At 33.0% G+C, this 22,862-nt stretch overlaps 3 protein-coding genes and 1 long non-coding RNA gene across 4 annotated transcripts; 2 read left to right on the top strand and 2 right to left on the bottom strand.

Annotated features, from left to right (window-relative positions):
- Positions 1 to 533: 533 nt before the first annotated feature.
- ADG1 (ADP glucose pyrophosphorylase 1) lies at positions 534 to 3,729 on the bottom strand. Its single transcript, XM_028084727.2, has 9 exons — positions 3,387 to 3,729; positions 2,820 to 3,116; positions 2,444 to 2,713; positions 2,149 to 2,328; positions 1,948 to 2,051; positions 1,730 to 1,841; positions 1,492 to 1,590; positions 1,216 to 1,335; positions 534 to 896 (listed from the first exon to the last, which is right to left on the bottom strand). The coding sequence occupies exons 1-9, from the start codon at positions 3,636 to 3,638 to the stop codon at positions 780 to 782; spliced, it is 1,551 nt and encodes a 516-aa protein (XP_027940528.1). The 5' UTR covers positions 3,639 to 3,729; the 3' UTR covers positions 534 to 779.
- A 4,907-nt stretch (positions 3,730 to 8,636) lies between these two features.
- Positions 8,637 to 10,401, top strand: LOC146884493 (uncharacterized). The gene is made up of 3 exons (XR_014984204.1): positions 8,637 to 8,741; positions 8,850 to 8,921; positions 10,274 to 10,401. It is a non-coding gene; the product is annotated as an uncharacterized LOC146884493 (long non-coding RNA).
- A 1,031-nt stretch (positions 10,402 to 11,432) lies between these two features.
- LOC114195516 (DNA sliding clamp PCNA-like) lies at positions 11,433 to 12,957 on the top strand. Its single transcript, XM_028086016.2, has 4 exons — positions 11,433 to 11,870; positions 11,940 to 12,119; positions 12,221 to 12,327; positions 12,570 to 12,957. The coding sequence occupies exons 1-4, from the start codon at positions 11,549 to 11,551 to the stop codon at positions 12,774 to 12,776; spliced, it is 816 nt and encodes a 271-aa protein (XP_027941817.2). The 5' UTR covers positions 11,433 to 11,548; the 3' UTR covers positions 12,777 to 12,957.
- Positions 12,958 to 13,654: 697 nt separating this feature from the next.
- Positions 13,655 to 22,544, bottom strand: ENOC (cytosolic enolase). The gene is made up of 13 exons (XM_028084991.2): positions 22,250 to 22,544; positions 21,993 to 22,147; positions 21,714 to 21,888; positions 20,960 to 21,031; positions 20,736 to 20,852; positions 20,297 to 20,377; positions 19,820 to 19,896; positions 18,627 to 18,730; positions 17,518 to 17,616; positions 17,334 to 17,419; positions 16,988 to 17,074; positions 15,048 to 15,245; positions 13,655 to 14,105 (listed from the first exon to the last, which is right to left on the bottom strand). The coding sequence occupies exons 1-13, from the start codon at positions 22,352 to 22,354 to the stop codon at positions 14,040 to 14,042; spliced, it is 1,422 nt and encodes a 473-aa protein (XP_027940792.1). The 5' UTR covers positions 22,355 to 22,544; the 3' UTR covers positions 13,655 to 14,039.
- Positions 22,545 to 22,862: the final 318 nt, after the last annotated feature.

Raw genomic sequence — 22,862 nt, 5'->3', positions numbered from 1 at the left:
CTTAACAAACACAAATTTAATAATGAAAGGTAGAAAAAATATGTAAAAAAAAAATCATTACTCATAAATCAAAGAAGTACGTATGATTTTTTTGGTAGAAAGTTTGAAAAAGAAGACATATACATACACTCTTTCAATAAGGTGATTACTAAATAAAAAAAAATGATATATTTAAACCATCTCCTAAATAAAAGGAAATGATTTTTAAGAAAGGTAATTACTAAAAGCCAATAAAATACTCACAAACAATGAACTATAAGTGAATTCACTTACATAATAAAAATGTAATACTTAACTAAAATCGAAAAGCTTTTATGATCAACTGCTATTTGGAAAAAAAAAAGGGTTTTTAGCATCATATACAGACACAAATTAACTTATTTTTTAAAATATTTTTAAAAGCTAAATTACCTAATTTTAAACTAATTATTTTTTAATCTGTAACAATCTGGCCATGGTGTCTTTGAGGGTTCTCCTATTTCTTTCCATCTTTTTTTTTTCTTAATCAAACACTGTTAAGAAGAAACATAAAGTAGAGAAGAAACATTTATTGAATTGATTAAATAAACTTTACAGAGTTATTGCTCAAAACAGGTCTCATCTTCCGCTATTATTTACAAGCTACTGCCTAAACATTTACGATGAAACATTGAAACATAAAGAAAGCCTACACTAGGCGTGGAAAGCAGAGCTTGATAAACTCTCCGGCGGTCACAATGAGCTCTTCAGACACCATTTGCATTTGGAACAGAACATCATCTGATTCTGGGTTTGGATTTTTAGATCACAGTTCCACTAGGAATTAAAGCATCCTTGATTACTGTCACAATCCCACTTTTAATGAAATACCCATCTGTTTCCCTTGCAGCTTCTTGGATATTGTCAGCGTTTAAAATCTAACCATTGGAACCAAAACTCAGAAATCACAATATTTAACCACAATCATCAGAAAAGATTAATGACTCAGATTACATATTTAATTAAGAGTCTGACACAGGTTGTAAATAAATACACAATCATTTACTGGAATTATGAACTATAGGACAAAATCAATTATTTGTAACTGTTAATAAGTTTTGTCAGTGTTTTTTTATATTTTTCTTCAATCTTAGTTAGAGTTAAGACTGTTAAAACCTTAACTGTGGAGGTTATTTAGACGAAACTTCATTTTTAATTTAGAAACAATACCTAAATCACCTAAGCTACTACCCTCACCTTCACATTGTCCCCGATTCGAGCATTCTTGTCGATAATTGCCCTTTTGATATGAGTGTTCTTGCCAATACCAATTGGAACACTGCCTTTAGCAGCCAGAAACCTCTTATCAGCATCAGTCTGGTATACAACAATCAGAAAACCAATTTTCCAGTTAGAAACTTAAAATAGATGAATAAGTGTTTCAAGCACTTTCATACGTGAAACCTTCACTGTTAAAACTTGGAAATAAATACTAGGTGTATCTGTCAAAGTTACTTTACCACATTATATTACCTCATAATAATCTGCCCCCATTAATAGCGTGTCTTCAATAATTGCTCCTTCTGATATGCAAGATCGCAACCCAACTACAGAGTGGTGAATTTTGCAGTTCTATGGAACAAAATATGGAATACAAGGTTAGTTTCCTATAAAAAAATCAGTCCTGTTATATTTGACATCTTTGTTAAGAATTATACAAATCTCAAACATGGAAGATATAAGTATAGCGTGAAGGTTCTAAAAGACTTACCTTAATCACACATCCTTCACCTATAACACTATCAGTGACATCAGCATCAAGCATCTTAGATGGAGGCAAATATCGTGGTTGGGTGTAGATTGGAGACGAACGATCATAGAAGCTGCATGCGATCAATATACCAAAAAACATAAACACATCAAGATCATAACCACAAAACACTATCATTGAAATACATTTCTCAATATGAAATGGCTTATATAGTTCACCTGAAGTCAGGCACAGGCTTTTTGGTGATTCCCAGATTTGCATTATAGAAAGCCTCAATTGTACCAATGTCTTCCCAGTAGCCATCATACAAGTAAGCTTGCACCTGTGAATACACAAACATGTCATGCAATATTCTCAACAAATACACGAAAATGGCAAAAAAATCTTCTTAATATTAAACAGATGGAAGGAACACATACTCTCAATCCAATGGAAGTTGCACCAGGAATCACTTCACTCCCAAAGTCATTTGCACCAGGAAACTTCTCACGGAGCAGGTCTAACATCACATTTTTGCTAACAACATAAATACCCATGCTAGCAATGAAAGGCATTTCCTTTGCTCTCTCGTCATCAAGACCCAAAATAGTAGTATCAACCTAGTACAGAAAAAAAAAAATGTCAGAGGCCTTTGTAAACAATGTTCTGGCAATGATTACCAAACATTTCCAGGTAAATACAACACATAACGTGTGTTATATTATAGGGGGTTACCTTCATTGCTTTCAATTGTTCTCCTTTGGGCTTTTCGGCGAATTCAATTATGCGCCCCTCTTCATCGATCTTCATCAGACCAAATGCAGTGGCACGCTTCTCATCCATCGGCAAGGCAGCGACAGTGATATCAGCATCACTCTCCCTGTGAGCTTGGATAAATTTCTCATAATCCATTCGATACAAATGATCACCAGCCAGAACCAAAAACTCCAAAACATTGTGCTCTTCAAAAAGCCATAAATACTGCCTCACAGCATCTGCAGTACCCTGCAATGATCCAATCAAGTATGTTAAATGATTAAATCAAGGGATAGTTCAGGTCATAAAAGGAATGCCAAAAATCAAAGTTGAGGCACTAAGACAGCGTTATTACCTGGAACCAATTAGGATTCTCAGGACTCTGCTGAGCAGCAAGAACCTCAACAAAACCCTCATTTTTGTAGCCTCCCATGTTGCTTGCATAAGCACGAGAAAGGTGTCGATTCAGGGACGCAGAATTGAACTGAGTGAGAACATAGATCTTGGACACATTGCTATTCAAGCAGTTGCTAACAGGGATATCAATCAGCCTATAGTTTGCTCCAAGAGGAACAGCTGGCTTTGCCCTCTTCTTGGTCAGTGGGTAAAGACGAGTCCCAGCACCACCTCCAAGTATAATGCCAAGCACACTCTACAAAATTATCATCACCAAAACATTTTTAGTTCCAATTATAATCATAATCATAATCATAATCATTAACCAACCCACATCCAATTCAGAGACCACAGGATCAAGATCAACTACCATGATCCAAAAAAATCACATTTTTCAACTTGATCCAAAAGACCCTCTTCCCCCATCACCCAAACAAACACACGGTGGTCGATTTTCTCATATTTCACTAATTTCAAGTGTAAAAATGAAAGAAAAACAAAGTAGTGAAGAAAGAGGTAAACTTACTCTGCTAGCATCGGGATCAAGGCAGGTCTGGGAGTTTTGCGAATCAGAAACCGCCTTGGGAGAAACAATAACTGGATTACGAACTCTTCTTGGTGCAACTGAAACTGAATCGGTGGAAATCTTTTCTCCACAGAGTTGTGATGCGGAGAATGAGAGGCTCCGTGGGACGCTTTTCCTTCCCCCATTGGAAGAAGAGGAGGCAGAAGCAGAACATGGTACATTCAGAGAACCTATAGCCGCCATAGATGCCATCACTCTCTTTGTGAGTGTGAGTGTTGAAAGAATCAAAAGAAGAGAGAGTGAGAGAGAGTGTGTGGTTGAGAACAGGTGAGTGAGTGAGTCTCTTATATGGAAGAGAAGATATTATTACAAATTTGATTGATATTTTTTAATTTAATATTAAAATGTGTTGTAGGGAAGAAAATAACGACAAAGAAGAAGATCATAGGATAAACATTCAATGTAGTGGAACGAATTATAAGGTGAGAGTGAAGAGGTTTTTTGTTTTAGGAAATGAAACGAGGAATTTGAACCGTTCTTTCGATATGAAGGAGAAGGAAGTGACAGGCTGGCAAGTTGAAGGAGCACCGTTGAAGATGAAACTTGGCTCACAGAGAGACACTTCAAATCTCATCTCCATGCATTTGTCTCCTTTCTCTATATTTCTGCGCTATTTTGTAGTTTTTGTTGTCAATTTCTTCTGATTTTTTTCTTTTCTTCCATCACTACGTTCCACTACTTGCGTAAACCCGGTAAATCCTACTACTACTATTCCGTCAAATGTAAAAAAATCTTCACCAAAAATCAGATTCGATTATAAAAATTAGGTGATTGAAAGTAATAATTGTGAATAATCCATGTAAAATTTAGGTAATATAGTAAATAAAATTTAAGAGTATTGTAGAAATATAAATGGCAAAAGATGATTGAAACTAGTAGTGTTTTGAAAAACAAATTGAAAGAAGTCGAAATCTAGAATAAATACCATGAAGTAAAGATAAATTAAAGTAAAATATTTTGAAGAATTTAGATAATTATAATGTAAATGAAAGATAAAAACTTTTACAAACTATAGTCGACAATTATTAATTCTAAGGGATGCATGGGCTATTTGATTCCTATTTTATGACATAGTTATAATGTACAAATGACGTGGCATCCAAATTCTTAAATCTTTCATGTATGTCCAATCCTTCATTTTGTTTTTCTTTAGTGTTATTATTTGTTTTTATTGATGTTGTGGCATTTTAATGCTATGTTTGGAATTGAATTGAATTTTATTAGTTAAAGTCCAGATTCGGGAATATAGGATGAAAAAGATGGAATTTATTATAAAAATAAAAAGTTAATTGGAGTGTTTTTACCATAATTTGAGTATCTGTGTACGTTGAGTTTACTGATTTAGGATTTAGGATTTAGATTTAGGAGTGTGTTTTTTTTATTATGATTTTCAAATTGTACATTAAATTTTTGTTTGTGATAATATACGAGGTTACTTGGTCTAATAGACAAATTTATAAGTTTTGCTGCTTATATATTATTATTCAATTTTTTCGTTTCTTTTAAGATCGGGTTCAATTTTCTCAAATGTGATGACTGGAGTGATATTTATAAAGCTTGTAATGGTTGGAATCTTGATACAGAGGTTAAACATTAATAATTGGGTTAAACATATTTTTGTTAGGTTTATTTGATGTTTTGTACTTATTTCAGGATTGAATTTGAGTTGTTTATTCTATTTGACATATTTGTTCTTTAATGTCTCAAATACTATTATGAAACTCGTTTGAAATGCCAAATAAACTTAATAAAATTTGATTAAAATAACTAAATTCATAAATTTCGAAAGATGAATGACTAAATTGGTCCAAAGTTTCGAGATGGACTAATTTCAAAATTCACTAAAAGTTAAGGGACAAAAAACATATTTAACTCTTAATAACTCAAAGATATTAATAATTCAAAGAGTTAAATATATTTTTGATTTTTTAATTTTTTTTTAAATTGTTGAAAGTAGTCATTTTTTAGAATCTTTGACTCATTTAGGGTGTTGGATTAGGTTGGAGAATTTATTCCAACATCAATTCTCCATCACAGAAATAATAATAATTAGTTGATTTTCATTCAACATAATTTTTTTATTTTTGAATTGATTTTGGAAATCAAACCAGCACTAATTCTGCGTCATTCAGAAAATCAATTCTACATTGACGCAAAACTAAACACACACTTAGTCATCTATTTACAAAAACTGTGTGAATTTATTATTTTTAATTAAAATTTTGCTAAGTTTATTTAACGATGTTTCAAACTTGACTTTTAGTTAATATTGAAACAAAACGAATATGTATATGAACAAATGTCTATCATGAATTTCAAACGCGAAATAACTTTAACAAAATTTAGTTAAAATGACTAAATTTATATTTCTAAAGATAAAAAATTAAATTGAGTTATTTTAATGAAAGACTAATTTTAAATTTCAATCAAGGTTAGATAAAATCATATTTCACTAATTTAAATATATCTTTCTTTACTATACCGATATGCATTTTAAGAACTCATAGGTGATTGAGGTGCTAAAAACATGTACTAAAGCCAAATTAAAAGGAATTATTTTATCCCAGAGTTTGAGTCGGTCCATATGGAACAACAGTGAGTGAACTCGTTTATTCTAGTTTGGGGTGTTTAGGTGGACAGTTAATATATTAATATATGCTGTGGGGATTCATGTGATCAAACCTCTCTCTTCCTTCTTACTTCATTTGTGAAAAATTATGCATTTTTTTTTTCAAAATTATTAAAATATGATAATTTAAAAAAAATATATAAAAGAATTTAAGTATTAGAAAAAAAGTGTCATTTCAAACTACTTTATGTGAATTGTGGCAGCTAGCTTTCTTGAAGGATCCTGAGAGGTCAAGAACAAATTATTTATTTATAGTTTTGGTTAATTTTATATTTAATATTTTTTAATTTATAAAAAATATTGGGTTAAATATGTTTTTGTCTCTTAACTTAATGAATCTTGAAATTAATTTATTTTGAAACTTTGAACCAATTTAATCTTTCATCTTTCGAAATATGTGGATTTAGTCTTTTTAATCAAATTTTGTTAGGTTTATTCGATGTTTCGTACGCATCTCATGATTGTATTTGAGTTGTTTATATTGTGTGACACATTTTTTACTTAGTCAAATATTATTATAAAACGTGCTTGAAATGTCAAATAAACTTAATAAAATTTGATTAAAAAAATTAAATTCACATATTTTTAAAGATGAAAAACTAAATTGATCCAAAATTTTAAAATAAACTAATTATAAAATTTACTAGAAATTGAGGAACCAAAACCATATTTAACCAAAAAATATTTGTGCAATTTCTTTTTGGGTATTTCTGGGGTGGGTGTTGTGGGTTTGGAACTCTAGATTCACAATTAAATTTGGTTTGGTTTTTTTTGAAGGTCAACAATGATATTAAAAAGGGGTCCAAAATTTCTTTAAGGTATGTATCTCGTGAATGACCTTAGTGCATTAATTGTAGCTTTTCCTTCGATACAACTCCATCTTCATCACATTTGAACCACCTGTCACACTTTTAGGATCTTCTCTGCACAACTCAATACAATTTTTTATAATTATATAATAGTATGAAACTATATATTTCTGAGCTATTTAATAATAATCCGATAAAAATAAAATAATAGAATAGGTTATAATATGATTTTATTAACATTCTTTTGTATATTATAATTTAACTTAATTTTGAATCGACGTTAAATGTGTAATAAATTCATCTTTCAAAAATTGGAAGGGGTGAATGAAAAGAGTGAGTTGTAGTGAATCTCTGATGCTAAGTCTAACTCCACATCACTGGTTTCATTCAAGATATTTTAAATTGTGTAAGCTATAAGTTTGGTGAAAGTTTTCCTAAGAACCCACAATTGTAGTGCTTATTTCACACTCTAATGTTTCTAATGTTATCATAATATATAAGACCCTTAGCATAAAAAAAATTCAAAATACATATTTTTCTTCATAAATAAATTATATATATATATAGAAAAAGAATTATATTAAAAGAAATATTTGGAATCTAAACAATGTAAAATAAAAGGAAAGAAAAGAGTATAATGAGCGTTTTGAATCTAAACATTTATAAAGCCTCCATTTTTTTTGTCTAAATTATCATAAAAAAAAATTATAGCACACACAATGAAATTAAAAACTATAAAATCATAAAATTTTGAAATTATAAAATCATAAAATTATATAATTATATAATTTTGTTTTATATTTCATAATTATAAATTTATAATTTAATTCTTCTAATTTTATATTTTTATAAATTTATAATTTTTATTAGCTTTAAGAATAATTTTAAGTAAATACAACAACAAATTCTTTAAAAATTTTCATTATTGATAATTTGCAATAATGTATTATATGACGATATTTAAGTATAGTCATAGTGGACATAACTACCATGTCATATAGGTAAAAAAAAAATCTAAAATAATGGAAACTCAATTGAGAAATTTTTTAAAATTTTAAGAATTTAATGTAGCACACAATTTTAATACGAACTAAACTGAAAGTTTTCAAATTTATCAAGAATTTAAATCGTAATTAAATATATAAATTTTGGATGTAATATTTTTTTATTTTTTTTAAACTGTTCTTCAAGATTCATCATACTACAAGTGAAGAGAACACCTTAGTATTAGTTTAGCACAATAACCTTTAAAAAAACTAATTGAGATAGACTTTTCAGATATTCCATGAATTTTTTTTATCAGCATATTCCATGAATGTATCTTGTTTGTGGGAAACTAAAAGCTATATTAATTATATTTTAATTATATTTAATTATATTTTATCCAATACTATTTGATTAAATCCTCAGCTTCCCATAAGAATTAACCTCTCACCACAATTCTTTTAAGGGTTGATTGTAAATCGACACAATAATAAGTGTTGTAAACTTATTTTTTATTAATATATTAAAAGAAGTAAACATCTAAATTCCTTCAAATATCTTTGTTTTAGCGGTCAAATAAATTCATGGGCATTTAAAATTTTAAAGTCTTAGTTTGAAAGGTAATTTTTTAAACTGATATTTATTTATGTGTAAGGCTCCCTTTTTATTTTCTGCCCTAAACTAAAGGAGCTGTCCTTGTAAGTGGGCCTAAGGGTTAGCCCAGCATATAAAATCTTACTATGTTGCCCTAATCCCACCTCACTCCCACTCTTTCAGAAACCAGCCGCCATCCCTCACTACCTTACAGAACACTCTGCTAGGGTTTGCCCTAAGGTCCACCCCGTTCAAGCTCAAACTCAGTTCCGGCTCCACGTAAGTGTCTCTTTTTCCAGATTTTATGGCTTCCATCGTTTTCCCCCCACTTCTTCCATGGTTAAAGTTTAGTAATAATGCACCCTTGTTCCTACCTTCTGTTTTCAGCTCGTTAGTTCACGCGTAGAGCTGCAGTATCCGTCGTCGTGCCGTGAAGGCTTCTGTTGATCCTTTTTCCAGGTACGGGAAGTTAGGGTTTCGAGTTGAGTTGTCTCTGATATGTTTTGAGTTATTTTGATATGTTTCTGAGCTTGCTGCATATTTGTATGGATTAAATCGCTATTTGGGGTGCGTGGGATGCTATGTTGATTAAAGGGTTCGAAAATCGTATCTGCTGCAGGTGAATCCAGGGCGAGACCTGGTAATCTCGCCCAGGCGAGTCGGACTCGCCTAAGTGAGTCTGGCAGAGGCTCGCCCAAGCCTTTTTCGCCCAAGGTCGCCCAGGTGACTAGCTCTTTCATTTTGAGTGAGCAGACAACTCGCCCAGGCGAGAGGGGTCTCGCCTAAGCGAGATCCCGCGTTGTTCATGCTCCTACTTGGTGCCCTCGCCTAGGCGAAGGGGGAACTCGCCTGAGCGAGACTGTCTCGCCTGAGCGAGACCCTCCAGCCTAAGCGACGTGTTGGGCGAGACAACGTAATGTGGGATGTTTTTCTTGGTTTTGTATGGATAATGCTGGCTTGGTTTTGAGTATTTGTACTAAAGGCTTGGTATGTGTGAGTATGATAGAGTAATGTAAGTTGTGAATTATGTATAAAGGGTTGACACGAGTTTTGCATGCGATTATAATGAAAGGGTTGGTATGAAAGAGGCATAATAACAATATGAATTGGAAGTCCTTGGTACATGAATGGTTCATGACGAGATGAAATGTGTTGGGCCTAGAACATGAAAGGCGTTGGCTTAAAGGTTGGTACAATTAACATATACATGCATAGTGAATATCATTTTGGTTGTGCGGTTGTGTTCTATATGTGTCAGTGCATAATTCCTTGGAGTCTCTAGGTGAGACTTTCGGGGTTGCGCTTCAGTGGTCGGGACGTAATTCCATGGCCCCTGTTAGTGGGTGCCCATGGTGGTGCCCCATTTGTATAACTAGGTAAGGATTCAAGTTAAGGTTGCATCCTGACACTCTAAGGAGCCAGTTAGTCTCACTTAGAGCGGACTGACTCCTGTGGTGAGAGTAGCAGGAGGCCTGAAATTCATTAAGGGTCAACCTTGTGGTGAGGGAAAATTGATTCATCGTAACACTGGCAACACTTTGCTCGGGGGTGAGCAGAGGTATCCACCACAAGTGCAGGCATCCGCTGAATCCGACCAAGTTATACGTATCCGGATGAGTCGAGTCGAGTCGTAGTGTATTGAATGAGAGTCATAACATGTTTGGTTGATTACATGGATGTGAGATGATGAAAGTACTTTTGCCTGAATGATGCATATGTTGTTGGCTCTAGCTTACCCGTTTTGCTGTATGGTTGTATTGTATGTGGCTATTTTTCCTTGCGATGATCATCGACTTGGTTGATGGGAGCAGATGGGCGAGGTGCTCGTGGTCAACAAGGAAATGGTGATTCCGCTGCTTAGCCTTCTGGGCTTGGAGTTTTATTCATGTTATCTTTAGGGCTACGGCCCCTGTATTGTTTTATGCTTTCCTACTTTACACTCGTTGTTAGTTGCTTTCCGCTTTCCTTGGCATCGTGGTGTGCCTAGTTTTGTAGGGGTGATGTTGCGAACCCCAGGACTACGTTGTTATACTATCTCATGTGTGACGTTTCCTTTAATTGCGTTTATAAATTAAATAGGACGTTACATTATGAATTTAAGGAAGTGCGTGTTAAATAAATTATAATGGGCTAACAACTAAGTTTGGAGTTATTTCAAAGGGGTTATTTATTTTGTTATTACTTTTTACATAATGAATTGTACAATAATATTTGTCTTTAAGTGGTGATGTATTGCCAATAAATTAGGCTTTAGATTAATAAAATAAATATACTATCAAGGACATCCTTTCCTCATCTTCATTCTTTATCTTTCAAGATTGAAACAAATATGTTAAATATTGTCCATCACTTAAATTATTTAATTTTATAAATATTTCCAAAACAAAATATAAATTTAGGATATTGTTTCAAACTTAAGTATATATTCTAATTATTGTTATTGATATGCATTAATTAAATATTAATCCTTTGTACACTATAACTAAAGGTAGTACTTCCTTTGTTTGGTAACTATCTTAAATGAATTTTTAATTTATCAATTTTATATATACATATATATCATGCATTGTTAACATGTGATCTAGTAAGTATTATTGATTTTATAAAATCACATAATTGTAAGTGTGGAGTTAACTAAGCATAACATTAGAAAATTTATATTTTGACTTTTATTTGTTGACTTTTATTTTTATTTTTTTATGTGATTTAATATGAATAATTAATTCTTTAAAAGAAAAAGATATTAATGATTCATATTAAACTATATCATAAATTAATAAATTAAAGGATTGAAGTAGAAAAAAAATGTAAAGTTAAGTATCATTGTCAATAAAATTATTAGGATCCAATGATAATTAGTACAATAAATACAATTAGGTCAAAAAATTTAAAAGAAGTAACCGCGGCAACGGACCCAACTAAGAAACGAAGTTGGACTAAAAAACGAACAAAACCGTCATTAAGGAATCATACCATTGTCATTCGCATTCGTTTTCTGTGGCAGTGTTGTGTTGCTTGTTGGTAGCTGGTGATAGATAGAAAAGAGTAACAAGAAAGAAAGCGAAAGAGAAAAAGAAATTAGAAAGATGGTGGAAGCTTGTGTGGTGCAAGGTTCAATTCTGAAGAAGGTGATAAAGATCACAAAGAAAGTGGTAACTGATGGAGCCAACTTGGTTTTCTCCCCCGCCGGTTTCTCCCTGAAAGCCACCAATCGTTCATTAGGGGCAACTGTAGCCGTCGTCCTCCCCGGAGATGCTTTCGACCATTACCACTGCGACCACACAGTCGCCATTGCCCTCGACCTCCACTGCATGTCCCGGATCTTTCATGTAACCTCCGATGATGAAATCATCACCATGCAAGACTGTCGCGGACGAGAGGATGTCACAGTCCTCATCGAGACTCCATGTGAGTTTCTTATCTCTCATTCTCTTCCACTTCAAAATTTATACTTTTATAAACATAGGTGTGTTGCAGGTCATGGCAAGATATCGGAGTTTACGATAATGAAAGAGATAAGTACAGACAACCCACGACAGCTGCATCCGTTGCATATGCACCATCCCATTATTGAGACAGAGATCCGGGCTAGTCTAAGGATGCCTTCTCTTGTGTTTTCAACAATTTGCAGCGAACTCGCTGATAGTGGGGACGATGGTTATTATTTTGCTTCTTTTCTTTTTTCATGTTTTTTAGTGATTCTTGCTGGTTTACTTTGCAATTAGATTTGATGGAGTTGTGTTTCGTATTAATTGTAGTTACGATTAAGATTATTGAGGAGAAGGGGAAGACGGTCAAGTTTATCACCAAAGGGGAACTTGGGACTTCAATGGTAGTGTGCAGGCATAATGTTGATGTCGACAGGGTAACCATCGTTATAGCCTTCTTATATGTTGAATGCATGCTTCTAGTGATTTACATTAGATTCTTTGATGTGGGTATGGATAGAATTCAGTGATTTAGATTTACATTAGATTCTTTGATGTGGATTTACATTAGATTCTTTTGATTCTTTGATGTGGATTTGCATTAGATTCTTTGATGTGGGTATGATAGAATTCAGTAATTTAAACTGCAGACTGATGGGTTTATGTGATGCATATACAGGTGGAGGAAGCAATTGTGATAGAGATGAATGAGACTGTGAGCGTGACATTTTCATTGAGGTTGATAAATTCTTTTGCAAGGGGAGGAGAGTCATTGTCTGAAACAGTCGATATCAATTTCTTAAGAGATAAGCCTTCTGTGGTTGAGTACAAAATTGCCCAGACTGGTTATGCTCGCTTTTATTTGCATCCTAGCAAAGAACACTAAACAGGACGAGATCTAGGAGAAGATAAAACCTCAAGAGTAGGTGCTCTGATGGGACTTTTAAATTCGATTGCAGGATTTGTTATCTGATGAGATTTTAGATTCGGTTGAAGGATTTCTTAGACATTTTAAACATATGTTTGAGCTAAAATTCGAAATTCAGTATTTGTTTTGTATGTGTTTATGTTTTTCTTCCCTTCCAATTTATTTTGCACATTTTGTGGTAATGAGCTATAGTTTTTAAAACGGAGAATAGATCTATTATCACTCCGTTTTTTCAAAATACAAGCATGATCCGAACAGATTTGCTACAAAGCAGGATTGATGGAGGTAGCATATTGTGCGACTACAAAGCTTTGATGTCAAGGCTGCTGTGTGTTCTGTTTTCACTTGCAGTAGCAAAAAATGTGGGAACGTAAGGATAGAAAGATTAGAAAACTATCAAAACTTTTTCTAAACTAAAAAACACATACTTCCAGTTAACTGAACTCTTTCTACAGTTCAAGCAAACCAAATTAGATTGTTTAAACCAAACTATCCTAAATTACGTCCAGTTATTTCTAATTGATTTTGAAAAAGGTTAGGCTATGGTTTATTAGTGTGCTCTTCCACTTAGCCAGCCAGAGTTAAAATGCAAAGGTGTATATGGTAAAGACAGATACTTACAGAACAGTAAAGAAAGTATTTGAAATGTAGAATAGTGAACCTTCCTTGCAGTGATGAAGGTAAACAGATGTACAAGACTCTTACTATTGAAAATTATAAAATGTCTAGCAAATATTGGGAGGAAAAGAATAAAACATTAATGTTAGAAAATCAAATTTGTTCTCCGTATTGATTATCGTAACAATGTATAAGTTATAAAGGAACAAGAAAGTATATAATGAGATAAAGGTAAATTTATAACTGTTAAGTCAATCGGTGGTCAGGTCTGTTAAAGATGGTGACTGGAACATAAGCAATGCGCAGAATTGGAAAACTACTATCAATATCAGTTGCCCAGATCAATTTTACCATCCGCATTGGATATGTATAAGTTTCTCTCCCTACAACAAATAGACAAATAAACAGGCCGCACTATCTCGTATAGATTGGTAATGCTGGTAAACATTCTCTCAAAGCCCAATGACAAACTGGTGAAGGAGCAGTTATGGCAATAGAACATCAGCAGTTGTTGAATATGGTACAGTGATGAACTTCGACCACACATATCAAACTTAAGGAAGAAAATCATATCTTAGACCAATCTGAAGAACTTGATCCGTCTTATTGCCTCCAATCTTCACCAGCATAAACTGCATGATCTCCGAGCTCCTCCTCAATCCGAAGTAACTGCATCAAGATTCAAATAGTAAATGTTATGTTTTCTACTCTTTGTTACGCTTTACCAGAATAAATGACAATACTTACAAGATGAACTTCATATCTACATGAGAGCCAGAAATAAATTAAGTTTGGCCTACTTTTTTTCTTGGCTTTTACTTTTATAAGTAGAATAAGCTATACAAGTTCAACATTTTGTGTATTTGTTCAATTCAAAAGGCTATTTTTAATTTTAAGAGCTTCTGTGACATTGTTAATGACCTAGTTTTTTCTTTTAAGAGAAACCTAAATAAAACAAACTAAAAAAGCTGATTGAAAATTCTGTTAGTTACGAGCGGATCAAGCAACATCAACAAGGATTGTAAAGATGAATATTCTAAGGAAAACAAAAGAACCTCAGGTAATCCCTATGTTTCTTGTAGTTAACATCTTAATAAAAACTCGAAACTGCTTACTATTTAAAAGAAGTGCAGAAATTGCGTTAAAAAAAATATTTCAAGGTGAAGTTATGCAAAAACTTCAAGCCAAATAAACATTTACGGATAAAGTAATATATCATTGGTTGAATGAAGTCTTTAAGGGGCAAAGCAAGCCTACACAAGATTACTTTTAACATGCAATTTATCATAAAGAATAAAGAAACATCTACAAATGCCACAAATTTCACCATCAAGACAGATAGAATGAGGAGACTCGAGGAATAACATTTACAGGTATTACTGCTATCGCAAAAATAAACAGAGCAAATTGGCATATTGACAAGCAGCATTGAACAAAATTTACAGGTTGTAAAACCACCAGCTGTACACTACTGATATTGAAAATATACTACCTACCAAAGAAAACAGACACCTTACGATAAACTGGTGAGTTGGGAATGTAAGTAGATAAATAATCTGGAAGCATGACAATAATGCAGTAAAATCATCAGCATAAGAATCAGAATGACACCTGATTGTACTTTTCTAGCCGCTCTCCTCTGCAAGGAGCACCTGATTTAATCACACCAGAAGCAAGGCCAACAGATAAATCAGCAATGAAAGAATCTATGGTTTCGCCACATCTATGGGATGTTATCACTCCCCAATGTGCTTCCTTTGCCTGCTTCACCACGTCAATGACCTCTGTAACAGTTCCAACTTGGTTGACCTAGGTTACAACAATAAATCATCACATTTCAATATTTATTTTCTTCAAGAAAATAGAAGGATAACTGCAGAGGAGAATTAATAACTTCTCCCAAATGATTTATAGAAAAGTACACGGACAATGTTACAGGCATTTACATGGTAATACTAACAATGCTGTAGCTTGCACGTTATTTTTTTTTTATTTCGCTTTATAGGTTAACTCTTTTGTTTGGGGTTTATTTCTTCTATTGCAATTTGCTGATGTGAGAATGCACAATCACTAAAATAGGGCAGTAGAGAAGTCAGTTACAGCTTTTTCTTTTTCAACCTTTTGTGCGTTTGTAGCTGTCACTGCTTATATGTGTTGGTTTCACAGCCACCCAAATAGTTCACTCTTTAAATCCATGGTAGAAGTCAACAAATCTAACAGTTGTGGTATTCAAATATCAAACACATACAACTAAATTTCAGATTGGTAAGACTCCAAGGAGGCAAGAACTTTCCGTATGTTTTCTGACGAGCCATGTACACCATCTCACCAACTAAAACATAAGAAATCTTAGATGTTGTTGATGGAAATGGATGATGAAGAACCAAAGGATGAAGAGATAGAGCTAATAGAAAGAAATGGAGTGACAATTGTGACCACTACTAATGGGGACAAATCTCATTTGTCCATCGCTTTGTCTGGACGCCTAATTATCAAACTATGAGGTTAAGTGGTCTTTATAACAAGTTAGGCAAATTTTAATTAACAGTAGTAGCACACATAACTTCTTAGACCTGGATCTTTCATCTTGCTAAGAAATTAGGACGCAAAATTGGAATCTATAAAACCCCTTTCAATTACCGTTGCTGATGGGACTTGAAATGCTCAAAATACCTGTAGACATTTTCTTTGGCAACAACAAAATTACAAATTTACTTCTGATGCGATGGTATTACCTTTGGGGTGTTGTGATTTGGTTCAAAGATTTCAATGGCTGTCCAACTTAAGTCCAATCACGTGAGACTTAAGAAGCTGCAAATGGAATTTACCGTTGAAGGAAAACGGTTTATTTTGAGGGAAGCCAACCCTTCAAGCAAAAAGATATTAATAATAAAACCTTTAATGATTCAATCCAGCAAGGGGCCCAATTGTGATTTTATATTTGAACACGTCTGCCAATCCTTTTGAAGTTCCTACGTGCCTGCTGAACTCTACTAATGCAGAAATTCTCAATTTACCAGTTGAGATAGATTATCTCATCACAGAATTCAGGGACATATTTGCTGAGCCAAAAGACCTAAGACCTACCACCTTGTAGAATTAGGCCTGATTATGGAAATTCCTTTAAAGGAAGGTTCCATTCCTTTCAACATGAGACCTTAGGTACTCCACTATTGAAAAAGATATAGTGGATAATCTAGTTGATGAAATGCTTAACCAGGTAATTATTCAAAAAATTACGGGCAAACTGTGTTTACATTTTTCTCTTCCTTTACAAAACCTAGCTTTTCTATTTATGAACTTCCATTTTCTCGAGAATCAACTTTTTCCAATATCTGTGGATATTAACCCCTCAACTTAATTCTGAAACAGGATTGCTTCCATTCCATAAACAATGGAGTTTAGTATGTAATATTTAAAAACAAAAACATCATATATATATATATATATATATTATATATATATATATGTGTGTGTGTGTGCGCGTGTGTGTATAATTTTTCGTCAGGCAAAACAAAATACTTCAAAGTTATTCAAGTCACAAAAGTTACCTTAAGTAGGAGGGCATTACAGGCAGACTCAGTAATTGCTTTCTCAATGCGTTTTGCATTTGACATCAAGAGATCATCCCCAACAATCTGCAACCATATAAAGAAAAAACTACACAATCAGAAGCCAATTTCTGTAATAAGGCATTGATATACTAACAATCAATTTGTTACTATTTTTTATTAAAAATGTACACTGTTATAATTTAAAACATTGTGCAAACTCCAAAATGGTAAAGCCTACTGCATGGTACAATCTTTGCTAAACAAATTAACTAGTACAGAGAATGAATTGACATTAACTCAAACAAAATATTAATTGATTAAAATTCTAAGAAAAAACTAATACCTGACAAATCCCAAGATTTGAGATATACTTGATATGTTCCCAATCTTCCTTGTCAAATGGATCTTCTATTGACACAATAGGGTATTCTACGAATTCAAAAAGAAAAATCCAAAATAAACACAAAGCACATGCTGAATAAATGATAACATTCCCGATAAGCAAATCTTAAGATAAAATGGTGTACCCGAGCATAGTTCCTTGTACAACTGTATCATATCCTCCGCTGACTTAAAATTCTGTCCAGATTTTTGAGGAGATTGAAAATCTAGATCATATCTTTTACCTATAAGAGGGAAAAAGCATATCTAAAAGACGGCAAAACCTGGTCAAATTTATCCAAAGGTAAAAGGAGCCCAAAAAGTAGAAGGGGTTTTTAACAACATGAGGTGAGGAAAAGAAGAAAACAGTCAATAGTGAAATATTGTAACATATTGCAGTAGCTATGCTCATAAGTTAACTATCAAGCATAGTATTAATATCCTCTCTATATAAAATAGAATAGTTATCTTGAATAAGAGTATTTTTAGGAACTATTCTTCAACAAGAGAGGTTAAGGATATCTTTTAACAGTATTTATATTTTTCAAATTTATTTCTAAATTAAATTAAAATAACCCAGTATCATAATTTAATTTGCTTATAAAAAAATCTAAAGATATAATTTTTATGTTTAAAAGTATTTATTTGTTATGAAATTTAATTATTATAATATAAATTTTATGAAAAATATTTATTTATTGTAAATTTAGTTGTATAAAATAACCATTCATCCTATGCACTGAACAGGCTAAAGTATTAGTTAAAAATAAAACATTAAAATGATCAAGCATGACAAAAAAATCAATAACGGGCTCTTTTGAGATTGAAATTCATAACAATCACCCATGGCCATCCTATACCACTTTTAAAGTCTATCTCTTACTCTTTCAAACCCTTATTTAGCTCTCTAAATTGAATAAATTAAAAGTGGTTACCCTGTAACTCCCCCTCCTATCCAAATAAATAACAATTATCACATACCAGGTCATGTAATACTTGAATAACAAGATTCAGAATCCAAGTTGAAAATGGCATATCCCTAACTGGAATTATAGCCATGATTGAAGTATTATTTGGAGATAATATGTTATTTTTACATCTCTTAGAAAGTAAACTATACAGTAAAACAGTTACCAAAGCACTGCTGCAACAGTCAAATTATAATAACAATAAGCAATATTCAAGTAAGCTAGTATCACCAAATTCTATCTTCTCAAGAATCTAAAAGTAAAAAAGGATAGAAACTTATGCTTACCTATGCAAAAATTTGTAGCAGCAACATCAAGAGCTATCTTTATTTTGTCGTTATAACCAGTTCTGCTAATGGCCTCCTTAACAAGATCCAGGGCTTCTCTAAAGCTGTTGATACTTAAATACAGTCAGCTAAAAAATAGAAATAAAATAAAAAGACCTTCAAAAGTAATGCTATTAGAGTTGAGAAATACTTCTATAACGAGATTAGCCAGGTGAAAATTTCATGAATATGTATTAATTTGATATTTAAAAAAACATACAAATTTGACATTGAATCTTTAGTTGCTTAAAGATCTAAATAGTTAGCTGAAAATAACATTAATAATAATAAAAAACATGTAAGATAAGATTAATAAAACCCACCCATTAATATTAATTTTTAGAGTGTACTCACATGAGAGTAACTTAATCTATTAATGTAGTCTCTCTTCAACAATGACTTGTCACTCATCTTATTTTAAATTTACAGTCGAAATTCTATGGAATTAATTCTGCATATGTATTTTGTAACTTCAAACCACTTCTTTTTCTATTTAAATCTGCACACTTTAGATTCTAAGTTATATGTTTATATTTCACCTGAATTTAAAAGTATTCGTACACATAGGAAACTAGCTGGTTTAGTGATCCTAAAATACAAATGGCAATCATAAAACATAGCAATCTTTTACCATGTAGAAGAAAACATAGTAATTATCACATACAACACTTTGGCAAACAACATAGTGATGCCTTAGCACTCTCACTTTTATTAAAAACATGCCGCAGTTCAAATATGTTGACTAAAATAAAATGCTAGTTTAAGAGGAAAATAAAAATGAAGTTATTTTCATCACAAGCTTATCACAGATTTCTAAGGAATAGAGATATCACATCCAAGTATCCAACAAATGACAATGTACAGTTAGAGAAATTAAAATTACACCAGTAGAACAAAAAGTGAAATTATATTCGATAAAATACAATATACAGCAGTTTTTGGAGAGATTTTTTGCTTTCTTTCTTTCCTTCTAAAATGGAGACTTTTCCCCTATTTTATGCTATTCATTTAACAGTTAAGAACTTCATAGAAATTTATGGTGCCATGTGATCCACATAACTGACTAAAAAGTGGAAAAAGGCTTTGTTGTAGTTAACGTAAATCATTTCCAAAAGCTGTTGATGTCAAATAATTCAATAAAATAGAAAGCTTGCCTGGAGATATTAGGAGCATAGCCACCATCTTCACCAACATTACAGTTATGTGCACCAGATTTTTCTGTAATGACAGCCTGCCCTTTTGTCATCAACAATAAATAAATGTATCAGCTTTAACATGACATCTGCAAGTGATTATTAATATTCTTTGATCCATTATTGATGGAAAAACATGTGAATGAGATGGGAAATGGCAGATTGGATTTCTAAATCAATGAAGACCAAATACCACCAAATTGTGAGAAAAACCAAACATAAAAACTATAGTAGTACCAGTACTAGTAATAGAATAAAATCTAAATCGTTGTAAGCCTGCTAAACAACAATCTAACCAAATCCCATGCAGCTAAACTTGATATGTTTCTAGCTCGGGAACATACTAATGAGTGCAGTTAAAAGAAAAAGATCCCTAAAGACAGAAAGTAAAAGCAATAGGATAGAATAAAAATAAAAGAAGAAATCAAGCAAAACCACCTTTAAGTGATGATAGGTCTCAGTACCCATTCTCAGTGCTTCCTCAAATTTGCTTGCTCCAATTGGGAGAACCATGATTTCCTAATACGAATTATAGAAGAAATAAAGGGTCCAAATAACATAGGAAATTATATCTGCTTAGAAGGTCTGAAAATAAAGAACAAAATAAAACACAACAAATTGCTAAAGTTATGCCCTAAATGATTAAATCTGTGTTGGTTACAATGAAAATGTATAAGCTAGTTACCATGAAAATGTATGAGACCCAGGTTATTTTACTATTGATTTGAAATGCAATGTAATATTTCCATATTCATTTGTCATTTAATTTCACTATTCATTACTTTATTAGATATAAGGAACACAAGCCTAATGGAGGCAAGACTGGCAAAACGCTAATGAGAATGTCTAAGAAACTAAACTACAAAAGAAACTTTACCTGAATGGCCAGAGTACTCCCCGCATGTTTTCCACCACTTATTACAGTGAAGGCGGGAACAGGAAGTGTTGGGTTGGTTTTTCCAGACAGGTCAGCAATGTGCTTGTAAAGTGGTACCTGGTATGCTTTTGCTTTTATTTCCATGATATTGTGACTGAACATATATACTTAATTCCAGATTAAAAGTTAAATGAACTTATAGAAATATTAATTGACACTCATACCTCCTTTTCAGCAGCACCAGCTTTACAAGCAGCAATGGACACAGCTAATATAGCATTGGCTCCAAGTTCCCCCTGCAAATAACATTAGAAACAGAAAAGATAAAATAGAATGAATATTGGGGGGACCTATCTCGTTAAGATGAATTATTCAAGAATGCATGTATAAGTTCTGTCCACAACAAATGCATGATATAAGAATCAGTCACACGAACTGCCTTTATCAAGCTCTCCAGAAGAATATACAAGAAAGGTAATCACTAGAAATTATCATGAGAAAATTATATCGTGGATTTGAACTATTTGAAACCAAAAAGGAAACTAAGTACGCACGAACCAAGAGAAAAGCAAATAATGCTTCTATAACATCATCATGTATGAATTTATCATATTTCCAACAGCCGATGTTTTAGGATTGTAGCTGACTAGCCGATACAAAAGCATCTACTTTACAGCATTTCAGAAATAAAGAATCTTATCGAGACTTCCATTCCTTTAGTGAAAAGAATCAGAAATTGGTCAGTTTGCTGATCTGAGTTGTATCCATCAACTTAACTAAGAAATCTAAGTCCTTGACCAGAGAAAGGCAGAAAACCAAAAGATAATATTATTCAACCTTTCATAGCATTTTACCTAATTAGTAGCCAAATTCATTTTGAAATGTAAAACAGTCGAAGAAGCATTGAACGAAACCAAAAGTAATACGGCATATTAACAACCAATTGAATGACTTCATAGCGCAGAATCGTTAAATCACCTTCTTCTCAGTTTTGTCGAGGTCAATCATGGCCTGATCAATCTGCGACTGAAGCGTGGGATCCATACCGACCAATGCCTCAGATATTTTGTCATTGATATTTTTAACGGCTTTGGCCACGCCATTTCCGAGATACACTCCTTTGTCTCCATCCCGTAGCTCGACAGCTTCGTACCTGAAAGGAATCATGAACCAGCAAAACCGACAATGAATTGAACGACAGCAACGAATAAAACGGTGAGAGCGATTGCGGCTAAAAGGAAGAGTAAGAAGGTTTACATGCCGGTGGAGTTGCCGCTAGGAACCGAAGCGCGAAACACTCCTTTGTTAGTGTGCAAGTCGACTTCGACGGTTGGAATCCCTCTGCTATCGAGGATCTGCCTGGCCTTGACCTTTGTTATCACCGATTGCACTGCTTTTCTCATGTGATTCGACTGCGGTCACCGCAAAAAAAAAAAAAAAAAACGTGCTGAGAAATTCCGATGAGAAGTGAGAGAAAGAGAAAACACGAAATAAGACGAGAGGCAGAGAGATACGATGAAGAGAACGGGATCGGAGGTCTTGGCCCTAACGGCGGCATTGACGGCATCTTCGAGTTTTCGGGAAAGTAAGTGCTTATCCAGGTACTCTTGCACTGACATTTCCACAGTCACCTGCTTCTTCTTCTGCTGTTTAAAATCTTACTCAGCTCAGAATATTTGTGAGTGTGAGTGTGCGTGTGTTCCCACGCCCCCTTTCTCTCTTCTTCCGCTGGCAAAACGCTATTCGACACAGTTGCTGCTGCTTCCCGGTATGGTAGAAACTAGAAAACCACTCTCGTTAAACGTCGTCGTACGATTAAATAAATTATTTCCGCTTTTCTCACAAATACTTCATTTCCTTTATTCCGATAAAATAACAGTTCAACTACTTCAAATTATTCCACTAAAAATACAATTCAAATAATTTATAGAGAAATTTGTTATATATATATATATATAGTTATTTAGTTAGTTCATTTTACAATAATTATTTTAAGGTATATTTTTGTCACATACTTTTTTAAGTCATAACCTATCTTTTATGCTTTTTTTTAATAGTATAGATGATTTAACTCGCTAAATATAAAAATTAAAGTCTAGTTTTAGTAGAGATAGCACTATTATGATG

This window comes from Vigna unguiculata, chromosome 8, assembly GCF_037176805.1.
Source record: "Vigna unguiculata cultivar grain cowpea cultivar isolate G323 ecotype 2 chromosome 8, ASM3717680v1, whole genome shotgun sequence".
NCBI classification, from domain to species: domain Eukaryota; kingdom Viridiplantae; phylum Streptophyta; class Magnoliopsida; order Fabales; family Fabaceae; genus Vigna; species Vigna unguiculata.
The sequence above is the reverse complement of the archived record's forward strand: the minus strand, read 5'-3'. Positions and strand labels throughout refer to the sequence as shown.

What these genes read in the sequence shown, in the direction of transcription:
- ADG1 (XM_028084727.2), bottom strand. Translation starts at nt 3,638, where the DNA reads ATGGCATCTATGGCGGCTATAGGTTCTCTGAATGTACCATGTTCTGCT. An exon ending in AAGCCTGTGCCTGACTTCAG is followed by an intron (nt 1,842 to 1,947) that starts GTGAACTATATA and finishes GATCGCATGCAG; the next exon opens with CTTCTATGATCGTTCGTCTC. An exon ending in GAATCGGGGACAATGTGAAG is followed by an intron (nt 897 to 1,215) that starts GTGAGGGTAGTA and finishes TCCAATGGTTAG; the next exon opens with ATTTTAAACGCTGACAATAT.
- LOC114195516 (XM_028086016.2), top strand. Translation starts at nt 11,549, where the DNA reads ATGGTGGAAGCTTGTGTGGTGCAAGGTTCAATTCTGAAGAAGGTGATA. An exon ending in AGTCCTCATCGAGACTCCAT is followed by an intron (nt 11,871 to 11,939) that starts GTGAGTTTCTTA and finishes GGTGTGTTGCAG; the next exon opens with GTCATGGCAAGATATCGGAG. An exon ending in ATAATGTTGATGTCGACAGG is followed by an intron (nt 12,328 to 12,569) that starts GTAACCATCGTT and finishes ATGCATATACAG; the next exon opens with GTGGAGGAAGCAATTGTGAT.
- ENOC (XM_028084991.2), bottom strand. Translation starts at nt 22,354, where the DNA reads ATGTCAGTGCAAGAGTACCTGGATAAGCACTTACTTTCCCGAAAACTC. An exon ending in CCGATCCCGTTCTCTTCATC is followed by an intron (nt 22,148 to 22,249) that starts GTATCTCTCTGC and finishes CGGTGACCGCAG; the next exon opens with TCGAATCACATGAGAAAAGC. An exon ending in AGCGGCAACTCCACCGGCAT is followed by an intron (nt 21,889 to 21,992) that starts GTAAACCTTCTT and finishes GATTCCTTTCAG; the next exon opens with GTACGAAGCTGTCGAGCTAC.